A 23002-nucleotide genomic window follows, 5' to 3' on the forward strand; every position below is an offset into this window, starting at 1 on the left:
TATGGCCACCATGGGGATGTCACCACAGGCCCTTACATGCAGGCTCTGGCACCCCAGGCCTCACCTCACCACCTGACACAAGCAGGAGACCCACCCTGTGCCCCCAGAAGGGTGGTCAGGGAAGGCCAGTGTCGGCAAAATTATGAAGAAGCTGCATTGTTACTATAGCACTAGTTCTCAAAAGACAGAATATTTCAGAAATTCACATTAAAGCTGTTACAGATGCTTTTTCTCCCAAATGTCTCCCATCGAACGAAAGAGGCTACTACCTGTGTTCAGCTTTAAAAAAAACAATGCTAGACTCTTTTTTCTGCCTTGGTGGTACCTGGACTTGGAGCAAACTAGAGAAGACCGCAGATACAACTGAGACCTCTTCTCTCAACTTGTCCAGGCCAGGAAAGGTACAACCTACCATGGCGAGCGAAGCCTATGTTTCCACTTAGATACAAAACTCTTGCTAGCAGCAAGAGGATCAGAAAAGAAAAAAGAGGTTCTGAACGTACCACTGTGTCATACTCAACTAGACCCTACCTGCAGCAAAGCCAAGGTTTTGCATGCACAATGATTTCTCAGCTAAGTACTTCTTTCAGTTTTAACTGTTCCTTTCCTAAAATGCACATTAGGTAGCATATGGATTCCTGCCACATCTAACATGACTGATTTTATAAACAAAAGAAATGCAAATAATATAGAACTTGTTTTGTACTCTCTACCATGCACAGAAAGTGTCTCATTATTTCCCAGCTCCTCAGACACCTAGCTAGGAACTTCCGAGGTTATGAACATCCCTATCCACACCTTGCCTGGGGCAGCATTTACAGAGCTCTGTTGTTTGCTAGAACTAGAAATTAGCAAATACTCGTGGGGCCTCTTAATACAACCTCTAGTTCTTTCAGACAAGTCTGAAAATGAAAACGGTATCTGCTGTACTTGCTAAGGAGAAAAAAAAACCAAACCAACAAACTAAAAGATCACCAGTAAAGCTGCCTGAGCACCAATTGCTGAGCTGTGCAAATCACAGCCAGCCTCTAGCAGGGCTCTCATTTTGTAACTGACATTTACTCGCCCAGTGTACAATTACAGCAGAGTAACAGCAGAGTGCAGGAGTTGCTGGCAGATAAATATAGCTTTTCAAGACCACTTGCTGCCCTCACAGATGAGGTCACATACATTTAATGTCTATTTTAAACTCAGACACTTTTTAAGCATCCAGTGGCAAGGGTCATCATTATTTTTTCCACATTAGCAGACATTTAAAAGAACCAGAAAAACATAATAGGATGAATATTTTTAGCACCTCAAAGCTGTTTCTCATTGATATTGCAGCCTAAACTTGGTGGACTTCAGTCTCCTTATTTCAGCTACCCTGGAAATAATTAATAGCTGTTAACAGTCAAGAATGAAGACAAATTTTTGTTTTCCTCAAATAATGTTACTTCCTTATTGCACATAAAAATGCAGACTTTATTTTAGATAAGAGAGTATAAAACCAGGCACTAATTACTCAGAACAAGTATAAGATTAGTATTATCATCAAATGAAAAAAAATAAAAAGGAAAGAAGCACATACTTTATCAGGTGGCAAAATGAAATCATGAACCCCACCACTTTATGCTTCTGACATCAAAACCAGAAGGATGTTTAATTAGGAATCCATCAGACCCATTTAACAGATTAAGTTTTTCCTCGGTGAAGCAGTTCCAGCATGTGATGGAACTACATTACATGTTATAGAAAATAAGAGGATATTTAGGGAAACTAGCCTTTATAAAACACAATTATATTACAACTGTCAGCTGTATTACTGAACAGCCCTAATTTTTATTGCATCTCAATGTTTGCACGCCAATATATTTTGTTAGACCACACGTGATGAATACTCTGCAAAGGATTTTGCATACTTACAGTTAATCCATCCCTAAACTATCACTATAAATGTTTCTTAAAAGCCATCAGCAGAAGTATGATACCAGAAATAAGTACTTATGTGATTCACTGACTAACAAATCAAACTCTGCAAAGTATAAATGTATACCAGCTTTTTGAGAAGGACAAAACTACCAATTGCCTAGAAGCTGCCAAAAAAGATTCCTGGTTCAGCATGAGTGCTAAGAAACAGCCCTCTAACTAGAACATTTAATGTAAGAGGGAATGCACACAATTATAAAGCCATTCTTCCTGCTCGTTCAGTGGCATCACGTGCTGAGAAACCTGTATAGAATAGAGAAAACAGAGGTGAAATACTTGTTTACTGGAGAACTGCACGTATGTTACCTCAAGTGCTATGTAAGCAAAATGAACTGTTCCAGTACATATATCACTAACACTATATTATGAACATCCATCATCCATAATGACAGCTGGTATTCAAAACTTGTGATTTAATTTAATTGCATGATAGCAAAATATGCGTAAGGGGCACTAAGCCTACAGTTTATACTGAATGAAGCTGAAATTAAAATTAATAAAACACCTTACAGAATCAGGCTATAGTTACCTCAAGTGTCAGCAGCAATATTAGAACAGGCCCCAACCCGGCCTCTGTCATAGGACTCTACCTGTTTACAACAGGTTTGTATGTATCTACACTGGAAAACTGTGAAATATAAAACAGTTCAGATGCCTCTTCTTTTAAAGAGAGACCATACTTTTAGAATAATAAAAACTGGATTTTCTTCACAAATGAACGAAGAAGAGTATCAACTGCATTTGTAACGCATTTTCAATCTCATTCTGTCTCTTAGAACCCTCATAGAAATTTCACTAAAGCCCAGCTCCAGAATGGGGACTGGGGATCGGCAGATCAAATTGTCTTGTGGCTAAACAGGATCGGTTAAGTCAAGTTTAACCAAAGTTAGCCATCTGCAAATGACACTGTACATAAGGAGTGCAGTACGCATATATTTTTGTTTCTGACTAGTGCATACTTGGTCTGTTTCTCACAGACATCAATATATCTGATTAAAATTCGCCAAGTAAAAAAAAGAAAATACAGCCTTAAAAAAAGAATATAAGAATAAAAGAAAAAGAATAAACGGTACATGTATTGGATGGCCCACTGAAATAGGCACACCTATCAAAAATTGAACAGCTATGGATTTTTATAGCAATCTGCACAGAAAAACATGGATACATCAAGTACATGTTCAGTTTTGAAATATCAAGAACTGTTTCTGATCTGTACTGGTGATTAAGATGCCACTATCCACACACTCATTATCACAATAAAAGACCTGCAAAAGGGAACTGCAAAGATGTCACGTTTTTTTCTTCTTGCTTAGATTTTAAGTTGGCTAAACAATAAAAATCTTACCATCATGGATTTTGGTGCCACTTCTACAGCAAAAACAGGCAGTCCCCTACTACTTAGGCAGTTCTTACTCTGCTCATTGTTGACATGAATAATCACTTTGTTTTCAGACTGCAAGTGAAAAAACATGAAGGAACGCATTAGTCCTAATGGTTAAGTGGCTGTTCTTTATGTAACAACTACACATTCCTCTTACTTCCTCTAACTTTGCTATTGTACAGGATGGAAATGCTTTAAGGATGCTGATGTCTATTCTCTTTGAAGAGTAACAATTTCAAGCGTATCTTAGCATCATCACAGTCTGGACAATGAGCCTGGACTCACTGTCAATAGTCATTTAAGATTCACTGAAATAACTTAAGCACTTATGAAGATACAACATGGGAGCACCACTGAGTGAGAAAACTTTGTGCCACGCATCGCTGCTGATGGTGGTTTACAGTTTCCAAAGGTGACTGGATAAATTCATACTAGAAAAAAAGACGAAGGGATTTTAAGTACAAAGAAAGTATTTCTGACTCAAGTAGTCCTTGAACTGCACATCACTAGAGGCTAGGACCACAATCTAGAGAAGCGTCACTGGATGCTTGCCCAGTTTTTGTACTTGCAACATCTCCTACAGGTCATTTATGGAAACATAAAAGGATCTTCATCTGACATTGAATGGCCATTCTGATTTTCAGAGTTCCTATCCCACCAGCAAAAGGCCATTCCCTCAGGAGCTCATACTACATGTTCATAAATTCTCACCAACTACATAGAGATTCAGCTCCTAACAACTGAAGTTAAATGCCCAATGTAAGCAGTAGGAGCATCCTTCATATTTAGTCTCCTGTTGTAATAAATGACCAGGAATCCTCACTAGTTCCTTACTGCCACAAATCAAAGACAACACCTCACAAAGGTGTTTGGAAGAGACACTCATCAAGATGTGACCCATCCCAATCTGCTGCACATGGTTTGTTTCAAACATTCTCTTGAATAAAACCAGCTAGGCTTTATAGAGATTTTTTAAAATATTTGAGAAATTTCATATAAGTACAATCACTTAAAGAACAGACATTCCTGCTGTGCAAATGCTTCCAAGAAGGATCCAAGATATATATATATATAAAAAAAAATATCCAAGATATGTGGGTAATGGAAAACTCATTAACCGCCAGTTTATTCCAGGCAATACTCAAGACACAAGACCTAAGGACATGCTATATACCCTGCTTTTCAGCTGTCTCTAGATAAATTGCAATTTGATAGAGACATTGGAAAATGTCTGATTCTTAGACAATGTTATCCAGCATTCTCTCTGTATTGAGAATTGGAATAGAAACACAGTCACTTCACACAATCAACCTTAGGCAGCAAAGAGGCTACCATTAAGACTGGTAAGGACTGACCAAAAAAAGTTATCTCTAGTGCTCACAGTACAAAGGGTTTGTGGATAGCTGAGTGTAAATATAATAATTCTTGAAATACGGTGGTGTTGCAGAAATTAAACACAATTTAGCATTGAGCTGCTTATGACTTTGATCTGTCTGCTCTGGCATCACTTTGGTGAAGTCCTCATTTCTACATGGCAGTGAGATAAAGGCAAACAAAAGAATTGTCTGTGCCAAAAAGTATCTTCCTATAATATGAACAAGGTCACAGAGATTCATCTAGCACAGAGGGTATATTAGAGTAAGCTTGTGCTTTGGATGATAGGAAATGCTTCATTAACTATTTATTTTGGCACACAAATAGGCAAAGAATAGATTTGGTGCTGCTTACTCTCTCAGAAATTTGATGCTCTGTATGCAAGGTCGTTTAATCTCTCCAGCTCACACCCTAACTAGGGAGGGTTAAAAGACACCTTTCTTTACCCACTGATTAAATACATACACAAGACTAAAAAGAGAATCTCTCAGGAGCTACCATATTTCCTTAATTTAATTAGAGAAATAACAGAAACAATTATTTCCATTGAAATCATCAGTACAATAACTGAAGGTATAACCAGACTGCTTGCATTGTGGGAATCTTAGAAGACAGATGCATAAAATTGACTTTTATTAAATTCTTTTCTAGAACAGAATCACAGAATCGTTTAGATTGGAAAAGACCTTTGAGATCATCAAGTCCAACCATTAACCCAGCACTGCCAAGCCCACCACTAACCCATGTCCCTAAGCACCACATCTATGGATCTTTTAAATACCTCCAGGGATGGGGACTCCACCCCTTCCCTGGGCAGCCTGTTCCAGGGCTTGACAATCCCTTCCATTAAGACATTTTTCCTAATATCCAACCTAAACCTCCCCCAGCACAACCTGAGGCCATTGCCTCTCATCCCATCGCTTGTTACCTAGAAGAAGAGACCCGCCTCACCTCTCTACAACCTCTTTTCAGGCAGCTGTAGAGAGCGAGAAGGTCTCCCCTGAGCCTCCTGTTCTCCAGGCTAAACACCCCCAGTTCCCTCAGCTGCTCCTCATAACACTTGTGCTCTAGACCCTACGTGTCCCTACAGCCAGTGATCCAGCCTGCCTAGAACCCTGTGTAGAGCCTTCCTACCCTCTAGCAGTTCAACAGTCCCACCCAACTTGGTGTTGTCTGCAAATGAAGCCCAAATGGTATAAATGGCAGCGGTCAGTGATTTTAATCAGACAGCACCCAGCTGCCTCAGTACAGAGCTCATCTCCTTCTCTGACATATCCCCAAACATATAAATAACTCCAGTATATCTACCCTAAAGGGCGAAGTGCAGATCTAAACCTGTAGTTCCAAGGAGCCTCAGCATTCACTCCTAATATTAGTCCATCAACCCACCCCCTTTCACATGTTTGTAGATTTAAAAATACACTTCTTGCTATGATCTTTTAAAATGTAAAGCATCTAAAGTTTAGCATCTTACTGCACTGTATTTATCTACTCACAGTTCCTGACAGAAATGAAACTGAGAATAAAAAGCACATTCATTACAATCTATGCAAAAAGATTTAAAATCTCTGCTTCTCACCATCCACTTTTGCTTGGATTTACAATTCTTAGCTTGGATCAGTAAGAAAGTAAACCTGTCAGACTAGCCAGTTAAGAGTTCATCCATAATACACTTCTAAAACACAACCAATGCAAATCATTGTTCTTCTACTTTCTTACGCACAATGAAAACACTAAATCATGTAAATGCTGTAGTTTTTCTGTAATTCTATTCCCTATTCCTAGTATTTGTTTTCTGGTATTATGAACATACTATGTCTCAAATAATTATCAACATACTGTCAAATTGGAATGTGAACACAAGCAAATATTCAGATTCTAAATAATACTTAAAACTGTTTGCCTCATTATAATAAGCTGTCCCTTCCAAGAACACTGATCCAGACTCTTTTAAAGTCTGAGTCATATGTCAAAAAGAGCTTTGCATCAGGCACTAATTTTTTTTTTAATGAAGTAGTTAACAAAAGTTGATATCAAAAATGAGAAAATGTAGTTCTCAAAAATGATGTAAGGACGGAAGAAGAACAATAATGCACATTAACACAAAGTACCTTACAGAAGTCTAATGCCGTACCTTATTTTCAATAACAGAAGTGATTCTCCTGCCCGCTTTGTAGGTATAGATGATTATGTTTTCACAGCCATCCATTACTTTGGCCTCTCCTTTATTAACAACAGACTTGCAGATAGCCCTGTTGAGTTGTGAGCTCCCTGCCTCTAGATATATGGCTTTAATTTTGGGTTTGCATTTTTCTGCATAGATGTCAATGACAAAGGGACATGCCTGTAATGGAGAAAATTAGTTTCATCATGACTTTATCTGTAGTTTTCCCCCTCAGATTTTCATCCACAGCTCCTAAGTATTTTCATATATGCTCTGACACAGAATTACCCAAATACGAGTATGTCCCTGAACATTAAATACTTAAAACCCGAGAGCTGTGGCAATCTTTTAAACCAAGTGAACACTCAGGACAAATGAATGTTTTTCATGCCAATCACATCACACTCAAGATGCAGTTTGGTGCATTCAGCTCCAACATAGCAAATCCTTTCGTGGATAGCAAAACGTACAAGGAATTAAAAACAAAAATAAAGGAATTAAGGAGAAGTATGAATGTATTTCAGTGTCTGAAATAAACCTGCCTCCTTTACCTGTCACACTCTTGCCACAGATTTAAACTATGCGCAATGCTGCATTAAGCACTCTGCTTTTACAATATCTTGGCTAAGATTAGTACCTGTAAGAAACAAAAACTCCTAGTTGTTAGGCTCAGTAATAGCACCTCGGTTTCTTTCAAATGGCTATTGGAATCTACTAGGATTTCTCAGATTCTGTCTTTAATTTGTTAGGGGCTCAATGCTCCCGAAATATTAATCTCTTAAACCACGTAAAATTGAGGAATTAAAGGGTTAAGATATAGGCATATGTTAAGTAGATGTACATTTTTAGATTAATAAAATCATAGAGTTTCGGAGAGCTACGTTGTCCTTTGGAAAGCAAAGACTATAGCCATAAACCACAGCTAGTATAAGGCACAAAATACCTTTCTGAAATCTCTTTAACTTGAGAAAAACCTCCCCAAATCTTTTCTTAGAGAATAGCTCCCTCTTACGTCTGAAATGCAGAAAGACAGTTTTATAGCTCCTCTACTAACCATACTCGCAGGAAAAGGAGAAAGTGTTCACCATCAAGAAATCATTCACCATGACCTCAAGATTTTCACTGCAAGACAACTGATGTTCTCTCAGCCATACTGAGTACTTTTGGGTCTGCCTATATTTGTTCCACACACGGATATATATTATATGGTGACTATGCTAACCCTGGTTTAACAAATGTTAATGAAAGAATATAATCAGATGATGATTTTAAAAAATCAGCTTTCCTTGGAAATGAAACTTAAATGATTATCTGCATATTTAATGTATCCTTTAATTTTTCATAATTTTTTTCTCGTCATTAAAGAGATCCTCGTTCTTTAGTAAGAGCTATTCACATCAACACTGCTACTGTTTCTGAATAAATAAATAAATAAATAACTCTATAAGCAAGCATAAACATAAGAGAAATAATCCCTGGTCCTGTAAAATAAACAGTGTGCCACCTGAAGCCCCTTCATAAACCTGTACGTTGAACACCTTCAGACACTGTAGTGAAAGGCAACAGTAACAGAAATAGCCATGTCTGAGAATTACGAATTCTGAATCACGTGGGGGGAAAAAAGTTACCTATCCTTACCCACTTATGTTGTGGCCTCGGCCAGGAAAGTGATTTTTTTAAGCAGAGCAAGCCACACATTTTGTAGGTTTGCTGACAGGTCACAGTTTACCATCACTGTCTTCTTATCACTTCCTACCAGCTAGGTGCACGAATTCTTTCCACAGGTATAACCCAAGATTCCTTCCTGTACAACCCCACAAAACACTGGCTTTCTCTAAAACAGAAGGCAAATTTCCTCCTTCAACAACGCCAGTGTTATCCTAAGAAAGCATACCTAAGGATACCATAATGACCAAAAGTCATAGTGTAAACCCTGTATTAACAGTTGTTGGACTGGATCACTGACCTACTCAAATCAATTTATGACAGAAACAGTACTGCAGTTAAACATGTGTGGAAAGCTGTATGTGAAGCAGTTATTTTTGCTATATGGCTATCATACCTCTGTCATTTCTAATGCTTTGTTGTAGCCCAGAGACAATAAAGTGACCCAAAGGTCACTAGGATCCCCTTCACGGTCATTGGCTTCCATTAGATTCAAATCCATAAATCCTTGTCTTGTTAGTTCATTCTTCTTCATATCAAAATTATCTATTTAAAAAGAAATATAAGGTAGCACTTAAACATCTGTTCTCTCTGCAAACACCCTTCATCCTTCCAGAGCCAAACTCCCACTTATGTTAACAGGGTTTAAAAGATGGAGCCATTCGCGCCATCTCAGGCTCTCCCATATTATTTGGGAAAGATGTCCCTGACCAGATACATGCTCTTTGCAGAGCTTCCCTGTGGATTTTAGATAATGACTAGAAACAGCTGGCCCCTTGTATAACCCAAAAGAGGGTGAGATTTCAAAACAGAAAGAGTTTATATTTTTTTTTCTTTTTGCTAGCAGTGTTTGTTGTGCTTGAGATTTGCAGAATGGGGTATATTAGGAAGCTGGAGCCAGCACCCTTAGCGCTTGAGGTCCTTGATACAGAAATGATTTACTTAGTTCCTAAAAAGCAATAAAATGCCAGTAATCCTAACACCCCTCTCTAGATAGAATATCACAGATAGACCACTCTAATGTCAGCAAACACATAATTGAAATGTCCTTGTGTCAGAGATTTTTTTAAATGGTTTTCTCATCTTCATAACAATGCTAAATCTTTACTATATATTATTAAAAAGGGATTACCAATTTAATAAATCTATCTAAGGGTACAGATGCTATAATAAATGGCTTGAACTTTGGTGTCAAGATTTATGATATTCGTCTGAACCCTTCAACTGATTAATGACCTAGTAAAACATTCACCATATTCTCTTTCCTCTCTTACACACTTCACACGCATATATATATATATATATATATATATATATATATACCCCTCCTATGCATGTTGAGACCAGTGCACAGAGGTGCAACACTGACAAAGGCATAAAGTGTGGCAAAGGATAGGGATGAAACAGATGAGAAACTCATTTATAGAAAAGTATTTCTATATGAGCTTTCTGTCATTTTGGAAAAAATCCACTATCTTAGAGTGTTCTGGGGAGAAGTAATTAGCAGGACTTGCCAGATGTGAAGTATTTTGGCCCAAATTAAGCAATGTGTCATAGCCTACAAATGAATTATATCAAAGATGACTTGGGCTGATATACAATGATATGCCATACTGGCATGTCAGACACAAGTTACAGAAAAACTATTTCTTATAGTTTCCTCTAATTTTCACAGAATCGTTTCTAGATGTGCAGTCTGTTCACACAAGTGCGGCTAAACCGCCCATGCTTTGAAACCACTGCTTTCACGCACTGTATTATTAGAGCAGCCTATAGTCACTGGTGGTTGTATTCTCCTAGCCCTGTTACAAGGTAAATACGTGCATTCTCAAGGCCTTCGCAATGCCACAGACCTCCTTTTTTCTTTAACATTGATATCTGCGGCCCAACACTGCTGCAAGCTGGCAGGACCTCCAGTAACATTGATGAGATGTATCAGCAGACAGAAAACAAAGCACAGCTGAAAGTTTTAACTGTCAGCTTCCCCGTCTCACCCATGGAAGTCTCAGAATCTCATGCTGTCATATAGCACAATATGGACAGACTGACACACCATATATGAACCTTCAAAAGACAGATTTTTAATGACTTATAACTGCTTACACCTGAAAAAAATGTATAGTTGCAACAGGCGTTTTCTAATTAATTTTCCAAACAGTCATCATAAGCTCTAGATGGCATTTTTAAAGCATCATATACACACTATTTAAAAGTCCCTCTCAACACTTTGTGAAATATAAAAGCAGTAGCAGCTTACTCTGTAGAAAAGAGATTGATTAAATGAATACCTCTTACAGTTTAATTCACCATATGATCCACGATTAGAAAACCTGTAGGTTTTGGCAGCTACAAAATCTTTCACCTACAAAACTCTGCAGTTAGCAATGGGAAGAATTTTCTCAGCAGAAGGTCAGTGGCACACAAACCAGAATGAAGCAAAACAAGACAGGAGACTAGAAAAGGAAAAAAAGAAAAACAAAGGGAGAACAGTATCTACACGTGTTCTTGCTGTAGGCTACAAAACTTTCAGTTCTTCTATACTAGATACATAATACGATACTATGAACAACAGCTTGCAAGTAGAATGATAGCCCTAATTAGTTGTATCAAGCACAGCAAAGAACTTACCCTTACATACAGCCCATGCTTCCTCATCACATTTCTCACCACTAGTTCTCAGTTCAAAGAAATTGTATTCCTCCAAACTCAGAAGGCCATTTCCATCCAAATCAATTGTTTCAAATATATCCAATAATGCTGCTCTAAAAGATGAAAAAGGCAGAACTATTTCCAAATACTTATTTCATTTACTGCCTCACAGTATTGTCGATAACTATTCAGTCTATTTGAGAATATTCTGTACAAACAGTACTTCAGTAACATACAGCTTTTAAAAAGCTAGATGCTCTTCGGAGCACGCATTTTTATGATAGTTACTGTGCCTATCTAGGAACACAACTCACCGGAACTCCTTGGTCAGAGCCAGGTCTCCATCTTCACCTCTATACACCAGTTTTGCTTCTCCAGTACTTTGTGTTTTTACCTTCTTCAACCTACAGCCTGTTGTGAATGGGAGCAGCCAGTAAACACCTGATCCAAGCTCCCCTCTCCATCCAAACATCTACTCTTGAAGGAAGACAGACAAGTTTGTAAGTTATTTCTGTATGAATATCATTAGTAATCAGGAAAGGTATCATTTAAGAAGTGATTAATTACTTGAAAACACTGGTAACGCTAGGCTCTTTCCTTAAAGAAAACGTCTACAGTGAGATGCTATGTGATGCCATTTTAAAGACAAAAAACCTAGTGAATGTCTTAGTTATAATAAGATTAAGAAAAACATACAGGACCTGAGATGAGGGGATAACGGTCATTACTAGAAATGCCTAGTAACAGCCCTATCACTTTTCAGATCTGTAACACACTTTAATTGTTACACTAAAAAGCAGCCAGAAGCAGACAAACCCACTGAGTTTTTAATTTCCTCCCTCACTATTCAGCTTTGTTCAAACTAGCAGCAAAAACTTCCTATTTAAAAAGTCACAAGTAATGTAGGGTTTAAGAAGCAAGCTGAGTTCCCTGTGGCTTGGAAGGGGGAAGTCAGCTAACGCTGACATTTCTCCTCCTTTATTTCTTATAGCATAAGAATATTCTGTGCACTATGAAGTTCAAAACCATACATATAGCAAGGAGAAAGAAAACAAAAGGAAATGTTAACAAATTTTACCTTTGACATTTTATCTTTCAAGATGGAGGGATACAAATGAGTTTCCACACCCCACATCTATACAGATAACCAGCAACTCAGAAATATTTGCTAACACACCACATGATAATATGGTCCTCACAAGAATTTCATTAAACTTCCACACGTGGCTTGCAATTCAGCCCATCCAAAGGGCATAAGTAAGACCGTATTACATCTCACCTTGCACAGCTGCTGTCCATTTTGAAAGGGAACATGCACAGAACAAGTGTTTCTTCTCTAGTTTGATTAGGTACAGTTTGAATTACTTCCGAACACATGGGAACTCACCCATGCAGCATTTAAAGATATAACAATCAAAACAGGAAGACAGCAAAAATATCTAACCTCTTTGTTTTGTTGTTCAGTAAAGCCCATAAGGTGTAGATTTTCTTGGGTTTCACTTTCCTTCAGAATATACAAAGCTGTATCCACTGACAACCAATTACAAGGTTTTCCTAAAAAGAAAAACATTGCCAAGAAAAATGCTTAATAATGGCACAAAACTGTTTTTCTTTCAATCCAAAGTAGGTATTTCCATGGTATTTATAATACTGATCCCTGTTAAGGCAAGATAGGAAAAAAAAAAATCCATTATATGCTATTGGGATTACCTTTCCTGTTTAGGCCGATCAGATAAATTGTTCCAAGTATTGTGACACTTGCAGATAATGATTACTATTAGTAGGTCTAATACTAAAAGCTTTGGTAGTTAAGGAAGCTCTTTTTGTTGTTTTCTACCATTAGAACATTATTATTACTTTTCTTTATACTAAGGCTCCTAGATATTTGCAATCAAGTATGTTAGCAAAATTATATCATATTCTCATCTGATGTTCTGTAAAATATTGTTAAACCCATCTAGACTGGAAACCCAGATTATGTGCAAAAGCTAGGGATACCAGAAGATTTAAATCTCAGAAGTGTAAGTTTAAATCATATTTTAAATTTAAGTTGAAAGATCCTCCTACATGGCATCACATATGATTTGTCTGATCACGTATGATTTGTTTGTCTTGGGATGGACTGGAATGGAGGCCTGGTCCTACATGGATGTTTAACAGATGCCATTTGAATCTCTCTGATTTCTTGTAGCTGCTCAGTTCCTGGCACAATCAAGAAATGAGCTATTAAGTGGTCTTCAAGTTAATCAACCCACAGCAAAACAATGAATGTAGGGGCTTAGTTTTTCTACAGTTAGGAGTCACGAATAGCAAAGAGTGGCTACACACCACATAACTTTTTTACAAATTTGAAGGTATTTTTGATTTCTCATAAAAAGGTAATCGCTCTGCTAACATTAACCTCTTCCTTACATAGAAGCATTATGCCTTCCTCTCCATAACAGAAGATATTTCTACATACAACAGGACAGTAACGTTGTGTAGTGTAGTAGCATAGGGATGTGGTGATGCGGAAGATCACGTGTTCTGACGGAAACATAGGAACTAAGTAGAAAACCGCCCACGAAGGGCTGGCTCTGCTACTTGTATGTAAGTGCCTGTGTCTTTCAATAAACTGCCATTTTGCCTTCCTCTCCATGAGAGTCTGATGGTCCCTCAGGTGCTGCGCTGAGGTTTGGACACGTCATAAGCTACAACAGTGTAGAAGTAGAATTCTTTTTTTTCCCCTTCACAAAAGAGAAGCAAGTACTTTTTTGGTTACACAGAATGTCTGGACAATCCTGCAGCAGAACTATACTAAGGCAGAGTTTAAAAGGGCGCCACATGAAAAAAGAAAAGTTATGAGCAGAACACTGAGACATCCTGTTATTCAAATCTGTTAGTATCAAACCACCATTAGAAGTCAGTCAATCAGCTTCCCATTTCAGCCAGATAGTAACTGAAAAATAACTATTTTCCCTCAATTATTTGCAGTGAAGTTTTTATTACCAACCTCAATCAGAACCAATTACCAACTTGTAGCACAAGAGCCAGTCCAGGTGACTCAAACATCTTTGGGATCTAATGGCTCCTGTTTCACAGGATTAAAGAGGAAATAATCTACATGGAGAAAAAACAATTTCAACGTAGCAACTGAAGACCCTTGGTGAATCACCAGAGAGAAAAAAGCCAACACTGTTTGGAAAAAAGGAGCACAAAGGCTGACTCATCTCAGGTGGCTCTAATGCTGGACTTCACTCTTTTAAGATGAAAATTAAAATTGGTATACTATGCTATACATCCATCAGACAAGATTCATAATGAAAACATCAAGATACCATACTGCCATAAAAAGCCACAATCTGTTTTAAGTATTTACAGAAGTATCTGATGTGGAGAATACAAGATCCTTCAGGCAATACTCACCTTGTGTCGTCGTTTCTCACAAAGTACATCAACACCTTAAAGGAAGATACTGCAAACAGTGCTAACATTTCAGTTTCGTAGTCAGAAACTCCACAAATGTATGGCCAAAAATAATCTAGGAGGTTGCTTGACTACAAACAGAAAGATAATGGACTTAGCTGATTTTCACTGCCCAGGCAGTGAGCACAAAATCATGAAGCAGAAAATGTGGTGTGACAAGTTAAGTTGTATTTTCAATAGGGTTCTGTCAACAGAGAAAAATATCGCAAAGTATTGAAAGTAAGAAAGGGAGAGATGTATCAGCATGAGAAGAGAAAATATTTTTTATAATGGAAAATTCTCCCAAGAAATACAAATACACTTACCTTCTACCTGACGAACATTTAAAGGCTTGATGGTAATACATACTGTAGACCTCTCAGGTAAGTACAGCTTGTACTTGTGACTAATGATTTCACCATCATCTTCTAAGTAGAAGCATCCCTTGGATTGTGCACATTGCCAGTCCTGGAAACCAAGGAAATATTAGATGTTGCCTTCATCTTTGATCAAGATAAAAGCTTCTTCTCTGAAATATTAATTAATTTGAGGATTTAATAAATCCTGCATAAAATACACCACTGTATTTTTTTTACAATACTGTAAAAGGTACAGCACTGATCTTCTGCTTTAAACAAAAGTAATTTTCTCATACAGTCCTTTTTGTAGTTAATTTTTGCAGAGCAGTTAGTAATATTGCTTCACTTGTGAAAATGCATGAAAAACATACAATTGCCCCAATGCTCAAATACTGGAAATGAAATTTAAATTGTCATGAAGAATCATCTAAATTAACAAAATTCTCTGAATTATGTGACTTGCCACTGAAAGGCTGGAATTTTGCTACATTAGTTCCATCAGGCCAATCAAGCAAAGAACGTAACTGATTAGCTGAACAATGAGGAGTTGTTTCCTTCAGACAAATCACAAACACCAGCACTGGTCCATTTAAGTGATTCTTCTTGACTTCTGTCAAAAGTATTGGAAAGACAAACTGAAAACTGTTCTGTGTGTGAATAATATCGTTTCTAGAGAAGCCATGATTTTGCTGAGATGCTAAAACAACTAGATGCTTCAATTTTATTGTTTTAATAGCAAGTCCCAATTTTCAATTTAAAATATAATCAGAATGATACTTCCTTAGCAAAATAAAAATGAAGTACCTATAGATGTATTGTATGCTTTGAGGAACAGAAGTCATTCTTGCTTTGCCTTCACTGATCTGGATTAAGTCCACGGTTTTAGTCACTTTCCTAGCAATGGAAGCTAATGTTTCTGAGCAGAGCCTAACAGAAGGAGTCTTTCAGTGTCATCTTAGTGGAGAGCTCTGTCCAGGTGGCTGTACCAATGCTCAGTGATCAATGTCACAGGTAAGCTAACACAGATTTGAAAAGAGAGCTTGTAAAAAATGGAAAACTTTTGCATGTAACTCCCAGTAACGAGGCTGACTACTACTAAGTCCAACTGAGGCCAAACAGTCTTCATTAGAATGCTACAATTAATTTCTCCTCTTAAAGAACCGATCCTCATTACAATGCATTCACACTCAGTTGATGATACTTTACAGTCAATGACCTAAAGGTGTCAGGCAAGAACTGGACTTTGCTAGCGTATATACACCCAGGATGCCAAGCAACACACGTGGTAATACATGTAGCTCTGATCCTGGATTTAAATTTCTCCATTCAGAACTCTGCATTTCTTAAGAATGTAAAGTACTCTGGAACTCATGGATTTAAGAGCCTTCAGTCCTGTGCCACAATTTTGCCACTGATTTCTGTGGGAACAGGATCAACTCCTCTATACTAAACACTTCTCATTCAAACATTACCAAATTCATCTTTATTATACTCCTTTCTGCTTTAAGAACTTTTATAAATCAACCAAAACAAAGAAACGTACTTTGAGAAAACTCACCATCTGTGTTGGCATAGAAAGACTGCAGAATCTAATACTATCTCTCACTTCATTTTCTGTCTCTTAATCACTCTTACAAGTTTCACACAAATAGCACAAACTCAGCTATAAAAAGAATCTTCACCTTAAAGAAATAAAAATATATCACCCTGAACACATGAATGTAGGTATATGAGAATTCCAGATTTTACATAGCTGGAAACTGTCTTAATCTCAAACTGCACTTTATTATGGTGAAACTACCCTGGTCCCATCCAAGATGTTGATCTAAAGGCAACAAGTATTTAATCTTCAGTACTCCAATAGTTTTGGTAGCATAATGCATCATACCAATTTTAGATGTCAAATTCTTCTAATTATATTTGCATACAGTTGACAATACGGAGTACTTCTAAGTACCAATACTATATACTTTGCAACTTACTTTCTGCTGTTCTCTGGAGGTTTAGGATTTTTCAAGAAAATTAAGACTATGCTAAGGAAGTTCTAAGAGACTTTAGAAGTACACATACTTCCTCAGAGCACAAGCTATCAAAAAACCAAAGATCATTTAAGTTATCTAAAGTAATATGGGACATCAAATCCCTGGTGGAAGCTAATAACCAACTCCCTCTCCTCCCATAATCTTTCCCAGTTAAAATAACGTGTTGGATCCAGGGCCTTCGTGGAAACCTATCTTCTCTGCCATCAGAGATGCAGAGGAAACAGCATGCTATTAGAGGAACAATGATCTCATCTCACCAGCTACCTACACTGCAAAATAAGACAGTGAAAAGCAAGGTGAAGCATTCAACACCCTGCCATCCATACTGTTTAGCTGTTAGCTCATTCCATGGCTCTGTTTCAGGTGACTACAGCTAGTGCTCTTCAAGAAAACATGTATGCAGTTCAGAAGATTTTTCATTTCAGGCATCATTTTCAAAGAGGAACGTGCATGTAACTGCACTTGATTTGGCTTCCTGTGACCTACACGGTCAACATCATCCCATCAGGTTTTAAAACCTCGCACACTCTGTGCCATGACCTAACCTACAGCTTGTAATGTGTATTCTTGGTTGGGATGCAGAGACATAAGATTATGAATAGCATTGAAAAATAAAATTTCTTAAACCCACAAAACTACCACATGGGTTCTAGGAAAAAAGAAGCAAGCCAAGTGCCATTTAAAGTAGACACAATCTGCTTGACAGGGTGCTAGGCCTAAGCCTTGTGGAAGTGCAGCTACCTATGCTACTTGGTCCACAAAGTCAGAGATCTGTCCCTGGCCACCTTCTATGTGGTTGTATAGAACTAATTAACAAGACCACCTAAAAATTTTGTATCAATCTTTATCCACTAAACTAGATCTCTAGCGACAGGATAAGCAGAAGGCGTCCAATCACAGAGAACAATTAGGAAAGAGGAGAATAGAGATAAAACGTTACTGGGACTTAACACTGAGGATTAAACATGGAGCAACAGAGTTCTCTCAGTCAAACAGATGGATAATGGGAGTCCATATTAACATCAGAGACAACATAAGTCTGTCCTAGAATTTGAATATGTAGTTTAGTCTGTTAAATCACCTCTAGTACTATTCCACTCTCAGTGAACTGTTTATTCGAATACTTCCAAGACTCCTAACTTCGTGTAAAGTCCATATGCAGCAAATTAAGATTTATCCTTAACACTTGACACAGCTGAGATAACTGGTTGCTAGCTCGTTTAGCCTCTAGGCTTAGTACCTTACAAAACTGTTTGAAAAATTAATGATGTTTCAAAAAGATCCAAGTTAAAAGGTTTTCTAATGAAGTAGTATGGCTGTTCTTTGAGACATAAAAGTGCATAATATAAATTTAAACAGCAGTCCAAATGTGCTGTAACTATTTGAAAGGATACAGTGACAATTTTCACATACAAAAAATTACTCTAACAGCCATGTTCTACTCCCCCTTTCTCACTATGGCAGTGGTCTTCAAACCACCACCTCACAGACAGTCCTCAGAGAATAGCTCTGTCCTGTTTGTTCACCTTCCATTTTTCTGCCTGTTACTTCAGATGAAAGACTACAGGTTTTGCAGTTTTGCTTTCAGATAGACATTGTTACAACAGGGAAATCACACAATCCAAGTAAGCAGGGGAAAACAGCTCAAGGAACAACATGCACGTTAAGATGTGAGCAACAGTAAGCAAGTTTGACAACGTTTTAAGAATCAAATACTAAACTGTTATTCTTGCAGAGAGCATGAGGTGGTGCTATATTCTCTAAATTATCCATGTCAAATTACAAACAGGTATGTAAATTTGGGAAGCGAAAAGATTATTTTCTGGGTTGATTATGTCACTTCAAAGCATAACAAAAGTTGTCTAATAATAGCTAACACAGTGGGAAATGTCTGTATTAGAAATGTTAGGCACTACCTGCTGCTGCCAGCGCTGATCACTGCCCAAATAATGCATTCCACTGCTATTACAATTTAGGTTATTATTGACATTGTCCATACAGTCATGCAAAATTCCAAATAGAAAGCAATGTTTCTGAGAGGAATTGTTCCTATGATTAAAGCAAAGAACTTCAGTTCAACGCTTTGTCTTGTATAAAGCTGTTCCATCTGCACAGAAAAACTCTTGCTAGTTTAACTGTGTAGGGCTACTTCACAGACATGAGCAGAGGCACATAACTTACTCTCAGGAAAAAAACTTTTGTCAGGTATTTCTTCTGCTACCCACTGTCTGTACAGGTCTTTCACTGACTTCAGAGGAGCAGAATGTAAAGGTGAGACTCCTTGGCATGCATAGTTTAGCTACCCAATGCAGGTAGAAGATTTTAGAACATGATGATGATGTTTTGTTTGTTTGGGGGTTTTTTTGTTATGTCTTTCAACCTTGACTAAAACTGTCACAAAGAATACTTTGCAGAAATTTAAGATCTCCATTTGCCATCTTTTAATGAATTTCAATTCAGCTACAGCCAAAGCCCAACAGGTCAGCATGTTGTTTATGCACATCTGTAACACTTCTCCAACTGTCTGGTTTTTAGTCCCCGGATTTATTTATATGGCTTTGAACCTGTCACAAAACTCCACTGACAAAAAGAAAACACATGGAAGAATGCACTATGAATACATTCCATGTTTTCTAAGGGCTTTTAAAATTTAGACAATTCACCATGTTTTGACTTCCACTGTTCTGTCAGAAATGTCAAGCTAGCATTGGTCCAACTTCATGATGGCAATACTTTCTTACTGTCCCAAAGACAGGTAAACTGCAGAAAAAAAGAATTATTTCTGAATATAAGTAAGAAGAATTTTGGGGTGCTAGATTCTGATCTACACCACAAATAAATCGCTGTATATTTATTCACTGATTTTGACAGTTTGGATTTTGCTCTTAATAATTAGGGTTAAAAAAAAAATTAGTAGCTCTACTAACGTACCTTCTCATGTTTATTGATTTAATTTCACTTTTTGTATGATGCTAATCAACAGTAATCAATATCTGCAGCTGCTTTTTTTCACTCCGTTCTTACTAGCTTGTACAAAGAAAGAGGAATCCAATATTGGGAAACTGCAATGGTTTTATATACTACATATCATGTTTGAACAAGGTGAAATTGCAGGTTAAATTGCATGGAGGTCCAGATACCTAAACAGACTGCAAAAAATTCCTTTGAGATTATGTTTTTAAATTTTAATATAGAACAAATGTCATGGTATAGCAATGTCAAAGATATAAAGGACTTCAGAGTTCAATAACAAATACAGAGTTGTTATTTGAAACAAAAATGTAACTCATGAGAACAATCAGTTCAGTTTTCTACCAGCAGTTATACTATGTGGTCATAACCATTTTTTCCCTTTTTCTCAGGAGTCTCAAGGTGCACATTTTTAATGTATCTTAGTGGTTTCCAGTTAATGTTTTATACTTCTACTGCTATTATTTTCTGTTGAAAGAAAACTAGTAAAGGTTCAGTCAAGAAAGGGAAAACAAAGGAAAAAGATCAATATTAACACTCTACAAATATTGACTTAGCAAAGTGACTTTGTTGTCTTTCTCCCACAGGAATTTATATTGAATGAGTGATTTATTTAAAACAAAGTACTGATAGAACATATTAGTCTAACTAAAAATCAATAGTTTCAGGCTACAGCATATATTTACAAAGTAATGCCCAACAAACTGAATATGCTCACAGATGTGTTATTTATTTCCAATTACCTTTCATATAAAGGTTTATGATACACAATCTTTCAGACTACTTAAGCATTTAAAGTTCTCACCAACCTAATAAATTATTAAATTTTAAATTTCTCAAAAAGTCATTAAACGTTTTATCCAACAGTGGTTTCATTTATAAAAAACCACACTTTGTTCTATTAAACCTTCACACCTGAAAAATTATTTTCAATAACTAGATGTCAGCAAAACCAACAGTATATAAAAATGTTAATAATAATATGTATCAAGAAACCTCTCGGTACTTTATAGCTGCCCTTGACAAACTATAAATAAAATATAAGCTAAAAATCAGAGAAAAATGGTTTCTTATTTAAAATACGATAACATATGTGCCTCGAGGAAAACAGCATAATTTCAATAGGACTAGCTTACATGATACCTTCACTGTGTCTGGCTCAATTAGCTTTGTGTTTCTGTTGCTACTGGCGCCCATGCTGATTGTGGTAGAAATGGATGCTTTGCAACTTTGAGCTGATGAGGGCTTTGAAGGAGTTCTGCTGTCACCTATAAACATAAATATTTAGTTACAATTACATTATTTCAACGCACTCCTAGTGCTATTTATCATAAAGGCTTACATTTATAGGTACACAGAGAAAAACTGGATGACAAGAACTTCAATCAGAGAAGCTGATTTCCCTTGTAATTATGTAACTTTAAATAATTTATTACCCAAACATTTTTACTTTGCTGACTGTACGTCCCAGGTGAATGGGCACGGGCATATGAATGGCAGAACCTTGGAACCAAATCTGCCTGAAGGACAAGAAATTGTTACCCCGTGATTCCATTTACCTTGCAATCAAGGTAAATCTGTCCTAAGTGGATAGATTTAACCTGCTTCTAATTTAAAGTTATTTCTTTTCAGGACAACATAGTTTCCCCACCAGATAGCAAATCACTTGGGCACAGCTGCCCAATGCAATTACTTCCAAGTCTTTACTTTCTGGTTCCTTACATTGGAGTAACTCTGCTAGTACAATTCTTTCAGCTACATAAACTCAGCCTTCATCACTGTTGTCATTTTTGCATCTCTTCAGTATCACCTAGAATTGAAGCAACTTAAAAGTAAACAGTGTGCACTACATGCAAATATTTCATACACGGTACCTTTGCAGTATGTTAGCCTGTGGTCTTTTTCCAGTTTGAGATGTTTTTTAGGTACCTTTGTAACTTCAGAAAGAACATTAAACTCTCATATTGATTGTGCTTGAAAAGGGGCCTCAATAATGGAAACAGACTGTTTATTGATAGATGTTTAAGGTTTCATCTCTGTTCTGGGAAGGAAATAAGTAACTCGCCTATGTTGCAACATCTGAGCATTCATTGTCTCTCTTTCCTCTGGTCTGTGTCACACAAAGAGCCAACGAAACTCACCCTTAAGAATTTCAGAGCTTCAGATCATAGATGTAGTCAAAGTCCATTTGAACCTAGAGGTCAGATATTCTACCACAACATTTAGGCAATTGTCACAGTAGAAATTGTTATTAGTCAGTAACATTCTCACTAATCTGAGAAAAATTAAATACTCAACTGTTCATTGACCCCAAGCATGATCTCCAACAGAATGAAAACTCCCAATATAAAATATAAATACCTTTTATTGGTGCTAGTTTGTGATCAGTTTTTCTCGAGATTCTCAGTGATGGTTTTGACACTGGCAGTGTGATCCCTTCAGAGGAAGTTTCAGCTTGACTCCCAAACTGCTGTTGCCTCAATCGACTATTAACTTCCAGTTTCTCTCGTGCAGTCTTGCAGCATTGCTCGCTGGTTGTCATGTATAAGTCACAAAACTTTAAATAAAGAAAAGCAATCTGGTATGTGAAACATTCTTTCTCACAGTTTTTAGGATTAAAATGTAACATTAGTAAGGAAAGGACACATCAATATGTGTAATGCCTTTTCTTTTAAAGCACAATATTAATTTTCATTGTCACGAATCAGAGCAACCACTCAAGTTACACAGTAAAATGGAGCCATGATTCAACAAGGAGGTCCAAATATTGAATAAAAATTCAGTGTGACTTTCAACCCAAGACATGATTTATATTTCTTTCTAGATATTTGAAAACTAATGGGTTTTTTTAACATACGATTCTTCACAGGGAGCTGTTTTTCTCCTATGAAACTATGTTTATGTACAAATCTTTGTGGACTGTTTATTCAGTTCAAACCTTAGTCACTGCTTTGAGAGGATGTCAAAAAAACACCTGATGCATCTT

At 37.0% G+C, this 23002-nt stretch overlaps 1 protein-coding gene across 7 annotated transcripts in view; it reads right to left on the reverse strand.

Annotated features, from left to right (window-relative positions):
- Nucleotides 1-1141: 1141 nt before the first annotated feature.
- The window catches only part of EFCAB7 (EF-hand calcium binding domain 7), a 32656-nt gene continuing 10795 nt past the window's right edge, over nt 1142-23002 (reverse strand). For 6 of the 7 annotated variants that reach the window (XM_037403689.1, XM_037403690.1, XM_037403692.1 and 3 more), the window contains 10 exons: nt 22378-22573; nt 21160-21284; nt 14972-15113; nt 12646-12755; nt 11516-11673; nt 11181-11314; nt 8950-9098; nt 6858-7067; nt 3314-3421; nt 1142-2211 (listed from right to left, as the gene is read on the reverse strand). In XM_037403689.1, the coding sequence (XP_037259586.1) occupies nt 2137-2211; nt 3314-3421; nt 6858-7067; nt 8950-9098; nt 11181-11314; nt 11516-11673; nt 12646-12755; nt 14972-15113; nt 21160-21284; nt 22378-22573 (1407 nt within the window). In that variant the 3' untranslated portion in view covers nt 1142-2136. The remainder of the gene's footprint in view (nt 2212-3313; nt 3422-6857; nt 7068-8949; nt 9099-11180; nt 11315-11515; nt 11674-12645; nt 12756-14971; nt 15114-21159; nt 21285-22377; nt 22574-23002) is intronic. The other variant, XM_037403696.1, reaches the window with a different exon arrangement.

The sequence above is a fragment of the Falco rusticolus genome, chromosome 11 (genome assembly GCF_015220075.1).
Source record: "Falco rusticolus isolate bFalRus1 chromosome 11, bFalRus1.pri, whole genome shotgun sequence".
In the NCBI taxonomy this organism is placed as follows: domain Eukaryota; kingdom Metazoa; phylum Chordata; class Aves; order Falconiformes; family Falconidae; genus Falco; species Falco rusticolus.